Below are 20,936 nucleotides of genomic sequence, written 5' to 3'. Positions count from 1 at the left end.
CAAGTGGAACATTAAAATTATTCATGAAGCACCTGAAGAAATGACAAATGTTGATGAGGAAGTGGAATGAAATGACAAAAGGCACAACAAAGCCTCAAGGAATCTTATCACACGCATGACTTTTTAAAGGGATAGTTTTGATTATTTGAAGTGGGGCTGTATGAGGTGCTGATCCATAGTTTCAGTAATGTGCTGGTGTAGACAGGGTCATCAGCAAAACATAATTTAGTCACCTAAAAAAAAATAAATGTCAGTGTAACCCCTAGGCTAGCACATAAACATTGTGCAAGGGTGATGACCACACTGAAGTGTTAGTTTATATAGGATCCGTCTGTGTTAGCAGAAAATAAGCAACCAAACTTTCACTGCAGTGTGTTCCAATGTTTTCCTTCAATATGCATGAAGACTCCTGATCCATCTTCCATCAACACAATGCATGTGATTGTGGCATAAGCATGGCACTGTTAGTGTGTGCACGATGAGTGTGGATGAGCAAAAGATTGTCAGATGTTGGCAAGCAGAGCAAAGGGGTTAAAATTTAGCAGTAAAGTTGTCAAGTGGCAGTAAATATACAGTTTGCACATGAATAAACACTGCAGAAGAAGTTCAAGAAGTTCCCGTGTCTTGCTTCCCAGCTGCCGAGGGAAGTGAAGGATGAGTCTATGGGATTAAAACAGAGCTGAATGAGCTGCTCTCTGGCTCTGGTGTTTGGCAAGGTACAGTTACTGATTTTGCCAAAGGAGTCTGGTTGATTTAGACAGGGCAATATTTGACCTATATAATGATGGTATTCTTTTGGAAAAGGCAGTCTGACAGCAAAGTAAAGCTGTGAAAATATTGTAAAATACACCTAAACTAATACTGACTGATACAGACCTTTTTTAAGTGGTTAAAATATGTATTGCTGCTGAGTCTGTCCACTGCAGTTCATTGCTTAGCTTTCATGCTGATCTACTGAAGGTTATACACCAACTATTGATAAGCACCTTGTACAACCCCACTTCTAATAATCCAGACGAGCCCTTTAATGTGCAAAACAGGAGAAAAGTGGGACCTATTTTTATTTTTCCCTCTAATTACTGGTCACAAAGTTCTCCCTCTGCTTTATGCTGCCATGTCAACGAGTGCAGAGGATATTAGTCATCTGCTGACCTGCACGTAGGGATTCAGCTGTAGTCGATAGTCCACCAGCATCCATCCTCACATTTCTGTCTTTATGCAGATTCTTCCTGACCTCCTATCTTGCTCTTTTCCCTCTTCAGCCACCTCACTGCTGTCTTCTGGCTATCAGCTCAGATCAATACACCAGCTTAAGCTGATGTGAAACCAGGACAAAAACCCTGGGGGCAAACATCAAACGGGCTGTCTTTATCTGCTCTGTTCTCTTTTCATCCCCCTCTCTTAAACGTGCTTGAGAGACATGACTTCAGCAACATATGGAGTGACTCAGTCTCAAGGTCTCCTTAGTATCTCAGTTCCCCCTCTCACTGAACTGGGAAGAGCAAGATAGAGCTTTGATTGCCTCTAGCCAAGTCAATCCAGTGATCAATCCCTCCCCTATCTGTCTGATTTATCCGTCTTAGTCCCGTCTTTCTGTCTCCCTAAGTACCCGTTTCTTCAGGAGGTCCAGTTTATCGTTGGCCAAAGCTTCTCTGAGGGCGCAGAAGAAGCCGTGATAGTGGGCCGTGTTGTGGATCATGAGCAGGACTCCAGCCAGCAGCTCATTGGTCACCAGCAGGTGGTGCAGGTACGCCCTCTGGTGGTTCTTACAGCAGTAGCAGCCACACCCCTCGACGAGGGGCCTGAAGTCGTCATGGTATCTGGACAGAGGTTCAAAGAAAGTTAGTGTTTAATTAGAATTAATTAAAAAGAGTTGACTGAGATGACAGAATATATCTTGTTTGGCGTTGTATTTGGTGTAAAACTCTCTAACCTATTTTTTATCTATAGATCTATAGATAGAAATCCCTCAAAACACTGCTCTGAAACGGCTGGATTTTTTTCCCTACGCAGTTCTTGCTTGTGAATGACTGAACCTCTTGAGGATGCTCCTTTAACACGCAATGATGTTATCGATTAACTTGTGCGATGTTCAAAACAGGCGGGTTTTTTTTAATGTTCCACAATTTTCCCAGTCTTTTGTTGCCCCTGTCACAACTGTTTTTGGTATGTCTTGCAGGCATCAAATTCTAAATGAGTGTACATTGACAAAAATGTTACCAGTTTGAACATTGCATATCTTGTCTTTGTACTGTATTTAATTGAATGCAAGTTCTGGAACTGAATTTATATGCTTTTATACACCAAATATTCCTTCCAATACAATATTATTGGGAAAAAAGTGTCCAACAAATACATAAAAGCAAAGACTGTGCAAACACTGCTGCTTATAAAACCCCTCGAGGTTTTATTATAGCTGCCACAAACCTCTTGTCTTTGAGATTCATCTCGAAGGATGTTATCTGTGTTTGATCCAGATTAGGTCCTCCATTCTGTTGTGTCTCCCCTGCTGTTTCCCTCTCTTTGTCCAGCTCCAGCACTGCCAAAATATACATACAACTCATTAATCCCAGCAGACCAAAAACTATTCACGCCATAATTTTATCTCATTTAGCAGGAAACACATCCCTATATACAGAGTCATGGCTCTATCTGCCTGGCAGCGAAAATAAAATGGGAACACATACTATAGCCTGACCCCTTTTAAACACTGCTGTGTCCTATATTCTCAGCGCCATTATAATGTAATTACTTACTGGCTATATGTTCTGACTACCAATGCCCGTCTCACACAGATGTGTGTTGACTGGAAGGTGACTTCACTTCATTTAATGAAATTGGAAAGTAGGCAGAGCTGACGAGGAGCTGTGTTTTATCAAGAGGGCTGCTGTTCGAAGGAGGGTGCACCAAACTATCTGTCCAGTTACAGGCACAAGGGATGTGGGGAAGATGAAAAACACAGGGTGGACGGGAAGAGAACAAGGAAAAAAAAGTGGTCCATAATGCATATGATTAAAGACAGAGATTAAAAAGGCAACAAAAGAGCAAAATGGATTTAGCACAAACAGAAACGGGTGAAGCAAAGAGCAGCAAAGTGTAAAAACAAAACATAAAAAGAAAATTACTATGGGTCTGTCTGTGTGTAGCTTAAAGAGGGGGTGATAAGCACAAGAATACAAAGGGACAAAATGAGGCTTGACCAAAGCTAATAAGATGTAAAGGAGGGAGAAGTAACTTAAAGTAAAGCACTAAGGAGCAATTGTGCCTTACAAAGGCTGCAGAAACAGTGAAGTTGAGAAAAAACGGTTTGAAATTTGAATGCCACTGATAGTTGCAAACATTAATTTTATGCCTTTTAGGCTGAATCTAGACCAAATCAGGTGAAAACGCCAGTCCTCTCACTCATTATAAATGGCTGCAGTGTTGTTATTTTTTTTAGTATGTGGTTTAGTTTTTTTAGTCCACAAAACACAGCTCGTAAATGTCTCCTAAAGCTCAGACGTGCCAAGTTGACATGAAAGACGTCATTTACACCATGTTTTTAGCCTAAATCTTCACTGCAGATACTGAGCTTGGAGCCACGTTCACACGCACATGCACACCATCTAAAATGGGCGTGTGTGGTGTGGCATTGTGCGCGCCTAACTGAACAGCACGTTGGGGCTTCAGGAGACTTGGATTGCATCGGATGAGCAGTATGAAGGCAAATAAATAAATAAACAGGCCTTCAATTGGCATGAGGGTGAGTAGATATTGACTGAATTTGCATTTTTTTGATGACATATCCCTTTAATAAAAGATTTGAAACAAATTGTGACCAAATATGTAGTTATTGTGTATAAACTCTGTAGAGCACAACAGGTGGATGCAGTGCTTTGAGAGGAGAAGAGAAAGTTTGAATGATAAAAACAGAAACTTCTAATGATGGAGAGAGGAAGAGGAAAACTTTGAGAGGGTGAGAAGGAAGCAAGGAAGGAAGGAAGACGGTGAATTAGCATATAGTCTGTTGTGTCAAAAAGCACTTCAACTGGGAACTGAGGGTGTTGAACCCCCCCCCCCCCATGGGGGCTTGTAATTGGCTGAGAGGGGAATTAGAATTTCTCTTCAGGGTTGACACCATCACTGCTCTCACCTCCACTGAACTCCATTACGCTCCCTGTGCAGAATCGATTAGTGCTGTCTGACACTAGATGCTGCCGGATACCAAACTTCACTCTGTGCGTGATACCAGTTTAACACAACTTTTTAACGAAGCGCAGAGTCCTCAGCGGGGCGAGTTGGTGTGTTTCCCTCAGATCTTGTCATAACACTTCTTTAGCTTTTCACTTGGGACAACATCCAGAACGACGGGCCTGGACTTAATTGTTACTTTACTGCAGCTGTTGTGAGATTCACCATTGATTTCATTTCACCCGCTGAATTTCTTTCTATCCAATTATTTCAACTGACCTGAGGCAAGAAAATACACACCAGCCACTACACACAAACAAACAAGCACACACACACACATAATTTCAGTGGCCATTAATTTCATCTCTGGTTTTAATGCAAAATACAGTCCTTCATCTGCAGGGCAACATACCACATGCATCCATAGAAACACACACTTTCCTATTAATTATGTGGAAACTGTCTCAAACTTAAGCAGTCAGACTTTGTCTTGTTGCTCACCAATTTAAAAGTAAATGAAAAGTTGTGCGTTCAGGTCTTTCATTTCGTCCAACTTCAAGAAACTTTCATATTGTATTCATTTTGGAGGCCCCTGAGGACAACAGTGGTAGTGTCTCCACCAAAATAACCACAAAATATAATGTCAAAAATAAAAGTAATCTAAATAAATATCTTTCCTTTTTATTTTTAACTGGCTAATGTACAACTTACAGCAACTTTGGGGGAAATGTAAACACAGGCTCACTTCATCTCATTTCCAGGAGAATCTATCCTGGTGGCATGAAGAATAACGATACTGAAATATATTCTCTCTAATGATCCCATAAAGTCTTGCAGGTCATATAGAGGCAGTATTAAATTGAGACTGTGTCATAACCAGTAAAATAACCTAATATCCTTGTAGTAGCTTAAAATAACATATTGTACATATTTTTCCATGCATTTTAAGGTGTAAGAATCATTCCTTCCTTGACATTTTGTGAGTTATCTTTATATTTATTGGTCACAGCATACATTGTACACACAATGTAGCAAACTGGCCGCTCGCATTCATCTCCCAGCTCAAATTCAGAACGAGTAGCGGAGGCTGGCTTGAAAATATAACCATATCACCCACCGTAATTGTTATGCACCAAAACACTGAGGCAATTCCTCAAATGTGAAAACCTACATGGTAATAAACTGATGATCTGACTGATTGATTGATGATTCCTGAAGACACAGAATTCACACTGCACCATTTAAGTCTGCTTAAAGATGATGTAATTAGAGTAAATCTTCTGTGCAGCCCCTCTGAATGACCCTTTACATTTGTATAGAAACATCTGTGAGCACTTTCAGCTCAACATCACAGGCTCCTCCTATAGAAATTAACATAAGCCTGCTGGGCTGATTACAGGCCATCTCTAGTCATCAGTTCATGACTTCTACCACTTAGAGACAACAGTGTACCAGTAATAACATCAAAGTGTTGCCCCTTCTCTGCTTTCTAAGGTTCATCATCTCTGCATATTTATGACTAGACATCTTTTCTCAAGATATCTTTTGTCCACATCTCTTTTGTGCGCAGAAACGATGCTAATAAGAATCATATTTCCCACTACAATCACATTTCGTTCTCATCTGAATGCATCTAGCGAGACAGACCCCCTACCCAAACTCCCAAATTACATAGTGACATGTCACTTTGCTCTAGGCATATATTCCACTTGCTCTTGAAGAGAAGTGCCACTGTTTTTCCATCTTTTTAGGATAATTTCCTTCATCACACACACACCGGCGTTTAAAAAAAAAAGTCACTTTATGGCTTTAGGCAAGGGCGCCTTACCTGAAAGGTCATTTGGGATTGACAAGAGCAGAATTGTTAAAATAAACGACGTATGCTGCCAAAGTCCAAAATGTCTAAATATAGACCCCAAGTGTCCTCTTTTAAATTCATAATTAAACCTCTGTGTGCTTTGATTTAAATGCTACATGCCTAAAGACTCAGACAGTCACATAAGTTAATGCACGGAGAGCCATTCTCTCAGAAAAGAAAAAGAACACTGAAGAGTATGAAACAATACATTTGTAATGGGAATCCTCCAGCAGTGTAAAGTGAAGTAGGGGGTGTTAAAGAAACTTAAATGAGAATGTTAAAGCAGCTGAAAGCTAACAAGCTTGATCTACATCTCCCAATATGATCCATGCATGTTACATCAGAATGAGACTAGAGCAAAAGTAAAAGACGATGAAAGTAAAATCATTAACAGTAAAAAAGTCAGTTCATTAACGGAGTTTGACGCTGGAGCGCCACATGTATAAATTAACAGATCAACATTTATTGATCTAACTTTTTTCATTACTTTGCTTTGTTCAGAGTTGTCTGAGATATGATTTACCCTCTAAATGATGTAACTTGAAAGAAAAAAGTAGCAGCAAATCTATGCTTCAGCACAGTTATTCGTCACACCTGCAGGGGGCGCTCTACCTGCGCGCTCCGGGTTCGGGGAGATGTCGAAGTCGAAGCACAGAGCGCAGCCTCGCTCGGTCACCTGGAAGGGGAAGAAACTCTCAAACAGGTCGACACCAGCCTCCACGCACGCCAACACCTCATCGGGTCGTCCGACACCCTGCAGCAGTCTGAGAGTGACGCACAAACAGCAGAAAACAGATTATTTTGTGAAGTCATGGACGTCGTGTCCTCTGGGATAAAGAGGAGAAAGACCACGCAGATTGTTACCAGCTCAAAGTTCAAAAGCCAACATCTGTGATGGTATGAGGGTGTGTCAGTGCCCATGGCATCATGGGTAACTTGCATATCTGTGAAGGCCACATTCATGCTGAAAGGTGCAGACAGGATTTGGAGCAACATATGCTGCCATCCAGATGACCTTTTCACAGACGTCCCTGCTTATTTCAGCAAGACATCGCCAAGACACATTCTGCAGGTGTTAGAACAGCGTGGCTTCATAGTAAAAGACTCCAGGTACTAGACTGACCGGCACGCAGTCTAGACCTGTCTCCCACTGAAAATGTGTGGCACATCATGATGTGTAAAATACAATAACAGAGACCCCAGACTACTGAGCTTCAGAAGGTGCACACTGAGCAAGAATGGGAAAGAATTTCACATTTAAAACTTCAGCAATTAATTCCCAAATGCTTATTGAGTGTTTTAAAGGAAAAGGTGATGTAACACAGTGGTAAACATGCGACTGTCCCAACTGTTTGGGAACAATTTGCAGGCACTGAATTCGGAATGCATGTACAATTAAAAAAAAAAAAAAGCAAATCATTGCATTCTGTTTTGTTAATGTCCCGACTTTTTTGTTTGTATAACATATTGCTGGTAGATAAGAGGCACCAGCAGCATTTCTCTACCCGAGTCCAACAACACGTGCACCCTTGTGTGTTTGTGCATTCACTCTTCAGTTAGCTGGCTCCCTCTGACTCGCTGCCTGTAGGCGTCAAGGTCAAGCCCAATTTAGCATTTGATAATGACTCCACTCCACTTTCCAGGACGAAGCAGCATCTCCCAACAGCCAGAACTACCAGCAGGGACGGTGTCCCACGGTATTCGAGATAAGCCTGTTCATGAGCAAACTTAGCTCACAGGGAGTTCCTGGTTACAGACTGCTGCTCCTCACAGGCCCTCTCTCTCAGACTCCATCACCTCCAGGAGGGAAGCGCTCATGTGGGACAGTCTGAAAAGCCTTGGAATGACTGCAGGCTTATGTAGTTTGGAGAACCAGAAACTTCTTGAAAAAATTGTCCTTGTGGTTTAAAGAGGACTGTACTCTGCCAGTGTAGTTAGTCTAGTTGAAGACATGGGGCTTTTTTTTAATATCCTCAGAAGACGCTGTTTATTGCTCTACAATACTGATAGTGATGGTGATTTTTTTCTTCTTCTTCTGTTTAGGGATGGAACATGCAATCATTTCCATTAAATTGATCTGCAAATTATTTAACAATCGTTATATATTGATTGTTTTGTTTATTTAACACAGACAAAAGTGAAAAGTATTGAGGTGATATCTTAGAAATTAAATATAAATTAAATAGACCCAAAGAAATTCAAATTATAATGACTTTAAACAGCAGCAGACAAGCAGCAAATCCTCACTTTGAAGAAGCTCGAACAAGAGAATGAAAAATGATTAAACTATCAGAATATTTGCTGATTAATTGCTGTTGATCAATTAATCAACTTATCCTTCCAGCTCTAATTTAATTAAAACTGTAAAATAGGGGAAAGCATCCAACTCTACATATCTGTGAGATTATTCAAAATTGGCAAAGTTAAAAAAAATTATATTTTTTTTATGTTTTAGCATTCATATGTGTCAGCTGCGTGTTTTAAACTCTAGACTGTCAGCTAGCTGAGAGGTGACAAAACCCTAAAAACTCATCTCTGTTCATCAAAATGATATATTTGGAAGTTTTTTCCATGACAAAAGTCTCTTAGATGTAGTGCTACACCCTTGCCTCATTTAGTATGCAAGGATCTATGACTATGTAAATCTCCACCACCGCTCCACTGCTCATCTGCAGCTCAAGCGTAGCCGCTCACTTTGATTATCAAACACTGCGAAGCTACTGTACGGTACACAATGCAAGGGGTAACACATAACGCTGGGTATCTGTACTCAATTCCTTTAAGGTGTAAACGTAGTATCCAGACTTCTCCAGTCAAATGATAACTGCATTCAAGCCTTTTGTTCCCAGTTCTAGAAAAAAAGGTGACCATTTGTATGGTTTTACTGGCAGCCAATCACCACAAGAGTTCTTCTACCAAATGCAACATGTGATTGGCCACGACTGCAGCTATAACTAGCAGCTATGAGGTGGTGAAGTCGAGCATGGTATATTTGATGTATATACATTAGTATGGATGTTTGAAAACTGGTACTGTACTGGTATTGTAACTTACTAAACGTTACCCAGCCCTAGTGATTTAGGAGTAATTCAGCCATACATGTCCGATCTGGAAAGCAAATTTCTGAATCCATGTCTTGAGACATTGGTTCACTTTATCAACCACGGTTTCGGCTGCTTATACCAGTCATGACGTGTCTTCTAGCATATAAAAAAAACCATATGGGCATATTAACGAGGTTAAAAACCTGATTTTCATTGGAGGGGGTCTTTAAGGTCGAGCTGAGATAATGACAGCTGACAGAGTGTGGAGGGGTTGGGGGAGCACCACAGAGCTGCTCGGTTTTCACATGTAATCAATCAAGCACGATAATTAACTGATTGAGCAGGATAGACCAACTGAGCCCGCTCCGTCTCTGAATCACACCGGTCTGCACACAGATGGTATCAGTAACTGCGTCTTAAACTAGACTGCTGCACTGGAAAAGCACTCGAATGAATTAATAGTTAATAATTTATGTATCTGTAGCAAAGAAATTTAATTCGAGCTGAATTTGTTGATCAATATAAAATGAATAAGTGCCAATTTTTCTCATCATTCAATGCATTTTTCAAGCAAAAACCTCTGAACTAATCGGTTCAAATCACTCCAACATGAAGATTTGCTGCTTCTCTCTGGTTAGTATCATTGTAAACTAAATATATTTAGGTGCTGGACAATACAAGACATTTGAAGACATCACTTTTTTTTCACTATTTTGTCATGCTTTAGATCACGCAATGTATTGAGAAAATGACAGCAGAATAGTCAATTTATGGAAATAACAGCCCTTAATTGAATATCTGACCAAGTAATCTATTTTAAACATCACTTCGAACACACATACATACACTGGAGCATCTACAGGTTGATCTTAAACTGGTGGATTAACATAAGCTATGCCTGTGTCACATCTGTCTTAGTGATGTCAAGATAATGAATCACACAGAGGCATTATTTGTCCATCCGTCCACTATGTCTCCTTTTGTTTGGGTGCGGTTGGTTTAATGTATTCAGAGTGTATGATTAGTGGGAAAAAGCCTGCCCTTACAACTCCAATCAATAAACACATTCATTTCTCACTCTGTGACAAGCAGCGCTGACCTGGGTTTGTCCGCAGGCAGCTCCTTGGTCACAGCGGTGATGAGCTGCGTCCTCAGGGCCTGGTCCATAGAGCCCGTCTGGAGGCCGTCCAGACAGAAACCTGCCACAGGCCTCTTGGCTGTTTCCCTGGCTGAACGCACCCTCTCTTCCAGGATATCTCCTCCCTCCACCACTCCGAACACCTCCACCCCCTCCAACTCCTGGCAATGACAGACAGTTTGGTGATTAAACAGCTGACAGAGAGAAACCCAGGAAGATGGAAAGTAAAGTAAGAAACGGATGCAGACAGAAGCAAAAACATACTGAAACCTGACAAAACATAGATGTTAAAGAGATTAGAGCTCCTTTGTCCAACCACACATGGCACATGACCAGAAAAAGAGTGAAATCTTCCTCAAATGCAATAAAAAAGGTTTTATTTTTGCCAGAGCCCATTTGGATTCTGATGAGTCGACATGAAAGCTGAGAGCACATCTCGAGGAGGAGAGACACAGCGGGGGGTGGGAGAGCAGCGTTCAATCAAGCGGCTCACACAGTACGACACTGATGTCAAGAACTGCCCGCAGTACACTGCTGGATCTGTTCGGCCTCTTGCTCAACATCATTTTACGTTTAACGTTTATTGTCCCGAGGGAAATTCACTTTGCAGCCGGTCAATAAAATACACAGCAGAGCACATAAATGCAGCATTTAGCAACAACATACAGGCAGTGAAATGCATAGCATATAAAACTCAAGAAGGCAATTTCTGATGACACTGTGAGTGTGAATGCTGGCTGTTGAAAACAGCATTGCTGAGGTGAATATATCGACAATCGCTGGTTGATTGGCTGATGGTGGTCAGGTGGAAATATTTAACATATCACCCTCAGCGTGTGCAAACAGAGTTTCGTGCTTAAAGTATGACTGAGTTCAAAAGAATATGAAGAGCTGAAATAGTGGGAATGAAAGCAAAGATGCAAAATAGTGTAAACTCAGAGTTAAACTGAATTGCTTTACTAATGGCTGAAAGCTGAGAGCAAATTTAGTTTGGATGCAGAACTGCAAATAAATGCAGCATTTAGCAATGACATGCCAGCAGTGAAATGCATAATATCATATAAAACAACATTAAAATACATAAACTCTCAGACACTTTCAGATTAATGCAACCAAGAAAAAATATAATAAACTACTTGCTATAAATTAAGCCACAGATCTACTACATCCAGAGGAACGCAGTTAGAAAATATATGATCTCCTGTGAAGCATAGCTGAGTTACGTGTCATATGTATAACTCATGACTATCAGCTTCACTCTCTTCTCTCTATCATGAAATGATGTAGCGTTTCACTGCTTTAAAAAATAATAATAAAAAGAGCTGATTTCATTTCATTAGTCATGCTTGATGCTGAGTCCTTACACACCTACTGATAATGTATGTACCCACTGATAATGTATCCCTCCTAATCTCACTGTGTTTCCAGCCGTATCACAGCTGCACAGCGGCTCCCTGTGACAACAAAAACACCAACCATCAATCCTTGTCCTGTGTGCTCGTGCCGTGCATGACTGATCACAAACGCAGCAGAGCAGTGGTCTGTGTGAGTGTTTAGACTGCGGGATGTGTGTGTACCTGTGACTTTTGGTGCGCCAGCAGACACTCATCCAAGTGAGCAAGAGTTCGATCCACTGACTTCCGAACCCTTTTGCGAGAGGTGTTGTTCTGCCACGTCTCTCCGTCCGACATGCTCTGGTACCAGTCGGGCTGCACGATTCTCTGTAGAGCCATGAACTTGGCCACCGTCAGCTCTATCCGGCCACCGCTGCCCCACACTGACACCGTCTAATGACAACCCAAAGAGAGCATTTTCATGTGAAAAGATGCTTGAGAGGAAACTATGGCTCTGATGATTCACTTCTTAAATGCAAGAGTTAAGCACTGTGGGGGAAAAAAGCTCATTCACTGTCCTGCCAAGGGTTAGATGTGAAGATCGATACCAATCTCACAGCAGTCTTCTGGTCTTTACCTTAGCATAAAGGCTGGAAGCAGGGACAGACAGCTAGCTTGGCTCTGTTTGAGGGTAATAAAACAAAAATAAAGTGTGGACAAAGTGTGGTTTAAAGGTGCAGTGAGCAATTCTGGAGAAAGACAGCTGATTGTAGAGTCACATTACCAGCTCATCAAATACTGACGTTTTGGGGATGAGACTCAACAATTGGCTATCTTACTCACTTGTGATTGGCCAAAGTCTCCTGTCACAGGCTAGATTTTCTTAAAGCTTTACAACAGAGCCAAGATGTGGAGCAGAAGACTAGTTTTCTCTTAGACCAATTAAATTACATTATCCTTAAACATTATTGTGGAACTTTTCCCAATAAGGGCAAAAGTAAACAGTTTACCCTAGCTTTAATGGGAGGTTATGTATGAATATTTCTTGGACGGGTGCAGTGACTTGATGTAGTCTCAGCTGGTTGCCTAGCAACTGTTCCCAGGCCAAGATATAACGCAACACATAACCCTCCCAAAACCTCGTCATTTCTACACTGAAGAAGCTGAGCAGTGCCTCTCGGCAGATTTTGCTGCCTGTGGACAGAACCAGGCTAGCTGTTTCCCCCCGTTTCCAGTCTTTATGCTAAGCTAAGATAAGCTACGTAAATAGGTTGATAGCTCCATCTACTTTTTTAGAGAGATATTGATCTCCTCATCTAACTCTCTGCTCCGGCCAGTGAATCATATTTTCATTGTCATAGCAATATGCATGTGCACAATAAACACATCACAAAAGACGGCCTGAAACCCGGTGAATAAGAAAAAACATTTTTACTCATGCCATACATTCATACTCAACATGCGAACATTTGACCTATCAAATGAAGCCCTGGATGCATGGGCCATGCATTCACAGCATTTGGCCAATCAGATGATGGCTAAGATAGCCATCAGCTGGTGTTAGATTGACTGGTGTTAAGTTGGTTACAGCTGTGAATTTAGCTAGCATAATGACTGAGGAAGGACCGAAGAATGAGAAAAAGTAGTTGACAAAGAGCATATTTGCACCTCTGCTATTTGCACGATACGAACACATGTAATGTGTAAAACATGGCAAACAATCGATGCAATTTCCAGAGGAAACAAGTTAATATGCACACTTCAATATTTGTGAATGTATGCAACATCTTTGCATTATCATACCATGTCATTGCACATTGCAGATTTTCCTTATATCATGCAGACCTACTCTTGGCATTCAGGGAGTAATCTGCTGATTCCACTGGGCACGGCACATCTGCAACATGGTTTTGATCCATCTTCCACATGACTGCATGTCCCACCAGCACTGTTTCAGATTATGATGACTTGCTCAGATTTTGTTGATTTGGCCATTTTTCCGTGCTACTACCATGAATAAATAGGCTATGTTATGATCACAAGACTGCACATGGTGTTTAATTTTGCAAATTAGCCTGACTTTCTACACTGTATCTGTGTCTGTATTCCTGCAGCAGAGCAGAGCAGAGAGACACTCCTGCAACACGCTTAAGCCTTGTGCAGAATGGTCACAATCAGCTCCAGTATTAATGGTGCAGCTGTGACACAACACAGTCGTGCCCAGTGGAATGAAGACATAAGCGTACTTCCCATCATGTGGAGCTTTTTCTTAAAGCAGAAACTTAACCTCACCTTGTTAGTAGTGTAACCTGTGGGGCAGGGGCTCGCAGGATCATGGAGCGAGCAGTACAACACTGTGTCGTGAAGACCTGCACAAAGCACCAAAAAAAATCAATGCACATCACTCACAAAGAATAAAACCAGACAAAGGGTTAAAGTCAGCAAAGGCCGAATACGAAGCAAGCTGATGGACTGAGACGCTTCATTACTGCATGTTAATGTGATGAATGAGTCCGGAGAGTAACAAGGTGTGGTCTTATCAGCAAAGCCAGCTGCAGCAGATGATCAAAAGGTGACAAAACAAAAGGCTTACTAGCAGAAAATTCTGTTATTATTTCTAATTATTCAATCACTGCTGTTTTCCTTCTGGGACTTAAGAGACAGCACTGTAGTAATCCCCTGACAGTTTACAACAAGTGGTGCTACAGTGATTACATTTCTAATTTCAAATTTAGTCGCCCGTGGCTGGGTAAAGCTTAGTACCACAGCTACAGTCGTACAGCTGAGCTGAATGAGGTCACTTTACTGGGGCGTTTATATAAATATTACTCAGAACAGAACTAGCTTTTAGTCAGGCTCATAGAGCTAATCAGCTTTTCAATATTGAACTCAACATGCTGTATATTTAGAAGCAATTTTCTCTGACTTTCCAATTTAGCCAATGGTAATAATGTTCATATATCCTAAGCTCTTCAGAGTGAATTTGTGCATCATGCATGTGTGATATTTACATCAATCAAACATCAGCACAGGGTTTTGAGCCTGGCAGAGGTTCTTCTGATGTGTATGTTATTTAAAACATGACTAAAGCAGAGGGTTAAATAACGATCACAACAGGAGCACAACAGAAACAAGGTTAATTCAACTAAGTTCGACAAAAAAAGTCCCCTTCCTCCTCCACAGCCTCTGAATCTTTGTCATGGAGATGAGTGATTCAGTTCAGATCTTCCTGGTTGTTCGGACAGCGTGAGACAGATGTGTTTTAAAAGACGACCAAAGTTGCTTCAGTCACAGACACAGTGTAAACACAGCACAGTACAAATGCAGTATTACTAAGGGACATATTGACGGGTGCATTAAGGGATTTAAGGGGAGGAAAAAAAAAGACAAAGTTGAGAAAGAAATGTACACTCTCAACCTCTTTCAAGGTTTATGGATGTAGAAAGATTTAACATCTAACTATGAAATGTGTGTAGGCGTATTCTCAAACTGATATGAGGGGTTTCTTCATAACACTTTTTACATTTCAAATATCACAACTTCATGTATCTGCTAATACAGACTCAAATCCAATACTATTTTTACCTCCAACAAGGAGGTTATGTTTTCATTTTCCTTTTGTCTGTTTGTCAGCAGAACTACATAAAAACTACTGCCCTGCTTTTCATAAAACTTGGTGGAACGATGTAAAATGGACCAAAGAAGAAACCAGTAAACTTTGGATTGGATCTGAAACACAGGCTGGACAATTGCATGCCCTTTTTTTTTCACTTTTGTTAACATTGCAACACAGGGCATTTGGCCTTGGCAGAATAAACGCTATACATCTGAAAATTAGGGGTGGAAATCACCAGAAGCCCCACCGTACAACATTACTTAGTCACAATACAATACTGTTGTCATTTAAAACATTTCATATGCTGAGTATTATAATAACATACTGCAATATATTGCAATATGCAAATAATTTTGCCAAAGGAAAGCTTCATCAATATCTATTTTATCTAATAAGAGAACCCTGTTCATCTCACGTCCATCATTTTTATAGTAGCTGAATGGGACTGACTGTGACGTCTGCTGATATTACCAGAAAAAAAACTAGAAATATATAAGATATAATTTCCATTCATACCATCAATACTCATTCTACTAAACTGATATGGAGATGCTGTACTGAGGTGATGACTGTAGTGCGCAGCATGCTGATGACTGTGAGTGGTGGGTATAATGTTACAGGACTAGTGAAAAAGAAAAACGCCTGAGCACCTGTATGGAAGCATTTTGGATTTATTCCCAATAATAAAGGTGAGCCAGCCAATCGACTAATTGCATATTAGACACACAGCCAGGGAGCAAAAAAGTCTGATAAAAATAAAGCATGATTATTTCAGGAACGCTTCTCTATTCACATGACGGGTATAGAAAGAAGTAGAAAAACAGGTATCAGATGAAGTACTCTGTCACAGCCCTAGTCAGGATGGTATGAAAAAACAGACACACATCACAGTTCAGTAGCGGTACACCTCTGGGGTATCCTACACATGTTGTTGCTTAGACTTCATACAGAAAGCAATCATTAAGGAGCGCTTGTGACCTGTTGTTTGTTTCACGGGAGAGCTGGTACAATTATAAAGTGTGCTGCTAATTAATATTTTCACTGTTGATTAATCTGTTGATTATTTTCTTGATAAACTGATTAGTTGTTTGGTCCATAAAATATCAGAAAATGGTGAAAAATATCAATCAGTGTTTCAAGATGACGTCCTATAATGTCTTGTTTTATCCACAAACCAAAGATTTTTAGTTTACTGGAGTAAAGAAGAAGAGGAGTAAAGAACACAGAAAATATCAAAGCTTTTTTCGCAAACCGAGGTGTGGCTGTGGAAATGTAAATACAGACACATTACGAAAATAATTATAATCATACTCAGATCCAATAAACTCCACCAGGGATATTAATGAAAAATGAACTTTACGCTTGATGAGGGCAGTCAATAATATTGACCATGAAGTTTACGCTTGCAGATTTGCATATCACAGAAGAGCGCCCTTCTAGTTTCTCTCTTAAACACATGTTGACAAGATGCTGACAAAAATACTCCACAAGGTCCACTCATTGGCTGTCGTGGAGCTTTCGACCGTGTCACAGTCACTTTACAGACCTCTCATCGATACAGGCTTTAAAAGTGAGGCTGAAGGAATAGAACAGCTGCTGTCTGAACCTCGTGATGACTGTTTTTGTCATCTGTTGTTTTCAAGGTCCAGAGGGAACTTCAAATCTCAACAAAGAAAGCTGTTAATTAATGATCTGTATGCAAACACTTGGCTCAAAATAGCATTTCAGCCCTGAGTGGCTTCTGTTCTCATATGACATATGCTTCTACTTGATTTAATACTCAGTTATAAATAGCTTTGTTTTTTTTTTAATATCTCATTCAATGTTTTGACCAATACTGACAATTAGACTACAAACACCTGTCCAAACAAATTACACTTGATTGTCTCAACCTGCATATATTAAAGCAATTCCAAAAATATTATTTAAATGCAAGAAAAAGTCTGACTACTGCTGCATATATTTGAAGATGTCTGCTCAGTTGGGTGCGCTTTAGGGTGCAAATAAATCTGTTGCATTAATATGAATTCTTCATTATAATCAGTATTAAAAAATATAATAAAGAAGCTGATGATGGATTACCTTTTGATCAGTACTAAATAAATCTAAACACACAGGCTTTAACAGTGGGTGTTATCATAACTTAAGTCCAATCCGTGTTGTTTGGGCTGCTAGAATGTCCCAACTTGTCCTCGTCACTCCTGTCCTCTACTCATTAGCCTTCGGAGGATAAGTGGTATTAAGCGTTCTTTCAAACCTAACATAAAACAGACCCTGGAGTATTTGCCAGCGCGGTTTGTTTGGGCTCCTGTGAAAGCTGTCAGTCAAATCCTGGCGAAGACCAGACAAACAGACTGAGACCGGCTGAAACGCTGCGTCTCAGTCCCCTTTCAAGTGGATTCTGACGTTTTTCACTTGCAAACAAACCAAACACGGGATTTTATGACAGCAGATAAGTGATTTTATCAGAATTTTAAAAACTAAACTTATAATAAATCCATCTGGTGATTAGGAAATCTGTTTAGGAGGCGGTTGTATAAGTGGTCTATATAAGCTCTGTATATATTTATAGAGCTGCAAATAACAATTATTTTCATTATCTATTGATCTGTTGATTATTTTGTCAGTCAGTTTATTAGTTATTTGGACCATAAAATGTTAGAAAAGTGTGAAAATGTTTAACATTGTTTTCAAAAACCCAAGGTGACGTCCTCAAATGTCTTTAAGGAAATAAATTAGGTCCAAACACATTGAAGCAAAACAGACTGAGGCGACAAAGTATTACTGAATGATTCAGTCGTTCAATAAAAGAAGTCATTCAAACATACTTTGTCACCTCACTTCATTGTGCTTCAGTATGTCTGGACCTATTTTCTGAATCTTTTCAGTGACAACAGTACCCTGCCCTTGAGAGCACAGACCTGCAGTTCCTTGTGAGTTGGTTGAAGTGTATTTAAACTCTTCATTTGTTCCCAAATATCAAAGACACACAGTTAGAGGAGTGAAAGAAACCAGAAAATATTCACATTCGAAAAAACTGAAATCAACAACTTTAGACATTTTTCCTTTAAAAAAAGCCTTTGACATATGTCAAAGACAAAGACATATGTCTTGATGATGAAGATGACAATTGCAAAAACTGTCGATTCAACAAGTTACCTATCAGCTTGTCTAACTTCATGTTTCCTCCTTTTAGTTCCTTTGTAAACCTAAGTGCGAACAAAACTAAAATAGAAAAATTAATCATTATTTATGCATTTGGTCTGGACCAAATGAACCAAACTACAGCTGTGAAAGCACCCTGAGAGAGGAGAGAGAAAGAAGGAAAGATGGAAAAAATGTGATTGAACAGAAGTACCTGCAAACTTCCTGAATCCATCCTTAAACTCTTCCAGCACTTCCTGGTGCTCGGCTCTTGAGGGAAAAATTATGCAGATGGGTATTAGATGTCAGGATTACAGTGTTTGTTTGATTGTATGCATGTGTGTAAGTGAGTTTATCTTACATGTTGGACAGGGTGACCTGGGTGACAGAGGGGAGGTTGCTCAGGGTGTGTAGAGTGTCCTGAGTGAGGTGCGGCACTGTGCCAAAGTGTGTGTACAGCAGACAGCCCGGGACTTCCAGAGAGTGCTGTCCAGTCCTGCCGAGTCCCTTCAGGATACCCAGCCTTCTCCCCTGAACCACCCGAGACAGCTCCAGCTTCATCCTGCTACCAGCCATACGAGCAGCCGCAGCCGAAGAGCTCTGAAACAGCCTCACTGTACTACACTAACGCACAGTAGCGTTACCTAAACCACAACAAGTTTGAGCGATTAATGAATGAGTTCGATAAGGTTAGCAAAAGAGCATGTGAATTAGCCACGTAGCTAAGTAGCCTCACCACTCACGTGTTACAAATCTAGGCAAGTTTTCGTTGAATGTTGATGTTTACTGCTCTTAAATGGCTTATGTTAAGAACACCTACGCATTCACAGCTGTAGTGGTTTGAATCATATACGTTTATAATAAAAAATAGCATGTTTAATTCGCTTACCAATAAAACTCACTGTCTATCAGGAACTACAAGTCTCGGAAATATGTCGTCATCACCGGTGCGGCGGCACTCATGGAGCACAACAAAAGGCACAAGGGAACCCTTAATTTGCGAAAATCTCGCGAGACTTGTACACGTTCCTTTATCGTGCACGTTACAAACTAATTATATATTACTTGGAATAAAATCTATATAAATTGAGGGACATAAAACACATAGGCGTTAGAGAAAGATCGCGTTTTGGGTCAAATTGCTCGCTCTCGCGAGATCTTTCGCAGGTCTGGGGTTACGTTCTAGACGCGATAAATTTCGCTGCGTCTATCTTTTTTTACTTAAACGCTATTTTGCTGTGTTATGTTTTTAATAAACCTTTAATTAAGTACTGTTATCTCATTTCTTTAATTTTACTCCTAGTCTTTAGTCATCTTAAACACAATATTCGACGATTTAGAAACGTGAAAAACGTTGCCATGGTGACCAGACAGACGCCTGAACTCTAGTGGTACACGTAGTCTTGAAATGCTTCGTTGACGGGACACTTAGCCTGGAAAAAATGTTAAGTCACTACATTACCCAGATGTCTTTGTGATCGTTGGCAGTTTTACGCACGGGTCTTGTTTTTAGCAGGGGCTCTTTGTTGTTAGACTTCTGAGTAGTTTTTGGTATATATAAAATTTAAATAGCTAGCTAGCTATGGTGGTTGGCGTATGAAGAAGACTTTGTAAAGATGGTTGGGATAACATTAAAGTAGAAGAGGTCAAAGTGTGCATTTAAACAGATGACGACGTTCCCAGGTCACAATCCTCACCTGTTCAGGTGGAGGAGGCTCAGCAAGAGTAACACATCTGCACAGAAGGTAAGTTTAGTTTGTTTTGCTGTATTTTCCTTTATTTAATGTAATTCTACATGCTGTATTCTTAACTTTTATTTTGATATTATTAGTAATCAGTGGGTTTTTTTTCAATCTTATGTTATGCTTTCTTACTTTTACTAGTACTGGGTTTTAGCCATGTGACGATGTATCGTATGTATTCTGTTCTCATCTTCGTCTTATTTTTGCTGCTCTGATTTTTATTACATTTTGTTTTCCATTAATTATGTCATTTTCTATAATATTCTGTTTACAACAACAACAACAACAATGATAATTATGGTACTTTTACTGCTACTACTACTACTGCTGCTAATAATAATAAAAACAATAATAATTGTTATTATCATTATCATTATTATCATTATTATTATTATTATTAGTAGTAGTAGTAGTAGTAGTAGTAGTAGTTGCAGCAGTTTTGTATTAATGTTAAATTGAGAGTTGTACTGCTTCTGTTTGGTTGTGGGAACTGTGTGTGAAACTGTGGCTGCCTATTCGAAACAATAAATCCAAGGTGCTCACCTCAACACATTCTCTTATCTAAAGGTTAAAACGTGACATATTTTTTCAATCAGTTTTCACTTTAAACATCTTTTCCCCAGGATTATCAAATGCCCTGGAGAGGTAAAACATAAATGTAAAAAAGTACCATATTGGATTAATGAATCAGTGCTAATACCCTATATGAAGGCATGGCTCGTGTCAGGGTACAGTTTGGAAATGTCATACAGATGGCCTTTCTCAGATACTCACATGCCAGCAGCCTGAGACGGAGATAGCTGAGTCGCTCCTGGTAAAGCACTGACTTTTGGGCATCTGGGAAATGATTTTTGAAGTAATCTGCTGAATTAAGGCAGTGCCTAAGCTTT

General features: G+C 40.1%; 1 protein-coding gene across 3 annotated transcripts; it reads right to left on the bottom strand.

The window, feature by feature from the left end:
- Window positions 1–512: 512 nt before the first annotated feature.
- qtrt2 (queuine tRNA-ribosyltransferase accessory subunit 2) lies at window positions 513–19,253 on the bottom strand. 3 transcript variants are annotated; one of them, XM_084747556.1, is made up of 9 exons: window positions 19,048–19,253; window positions 18,666–18,948; window positions 18,519–18,574; window positions 13,837–13,913; window positions 11,788–11,997; window positions 10,172–10,371; window positions 6,623–6,792; window positions 2,428–2,539; window positions 513–1,820 (listed from the first exon to the last, which is right to left on the bottom strand). In XM_084747556.1, exons 2-9 carry the CDS (start codon window positions 18,878–18,880, stop codon window positions 1,580–1,582), a joined length of 1,281 nt encoding a protein of 426 aa, XP_084603682.1. In that variant the 5' UTR covers window positions 18,881–18,948; window positions 19,048–19,253; the 3' UTR covers window positions 513–1,579. The 3 variants fall into 3 exon arrangements, with proteins under 3 accessions (XP_084603682.1, XP_084603681.1, XP_084603683.1); XM_084747555.1 differs by having other exon boundaries at window positions 18,666–19,253; XM_084747557.1 differs by having other exon boundaries at window positions 6,641–6,792; window positions 18,666–19,252.
- Between the last annotated feature and the right edge of the window lie 1,683 nt (window positions 19,254–20,936).

This window comes from Lutjanus erythropterus, chromosome 21, assembly GCF_056507025.1.
Source record: "Lutjanus erythropterus isolate fLutEry1 chromosome 21, fLutEry1.hap2, whole genome shotgun sequence".
Lineage (NCBI taxonomy): Eukaryota > Metazoa > Chordata > Actinopteri > Lutjaniformes > Lutjanidae > Lutjanus > Lutjanus erythropterus.
Note: the sequence above shows the minus strand (reverse complement) of the source record. Positions and strands in the feature narration are given on the sequence as shown.

Excerpts from the sequence above, each read along its gene's own strand:
- qtrt2 (XM_084747555.1), bottom strand. The coding sequence starts at position 18,880 with ATGGCTGGTAGCAGGATGAAGCTGGAGCTGTCTCGGGTGGTTCAGGGG. Across the intron at positions 13,914-18,518 it reads TGGATTCAGGAAGTTTGCAG|GTCTTCACGACACAGTGTTG; the intron begins GTACTTCTGTTC and ends TGCTTTGTGCAG. Across the intron at positions 6,793-10,171 it reads CTGCCTGCGGACAAACCCAG|ACTGCTGCAGGGTGTCGGAC; the intron begins GTCAGCGCTGCT and ends CGTCACTCTCAG.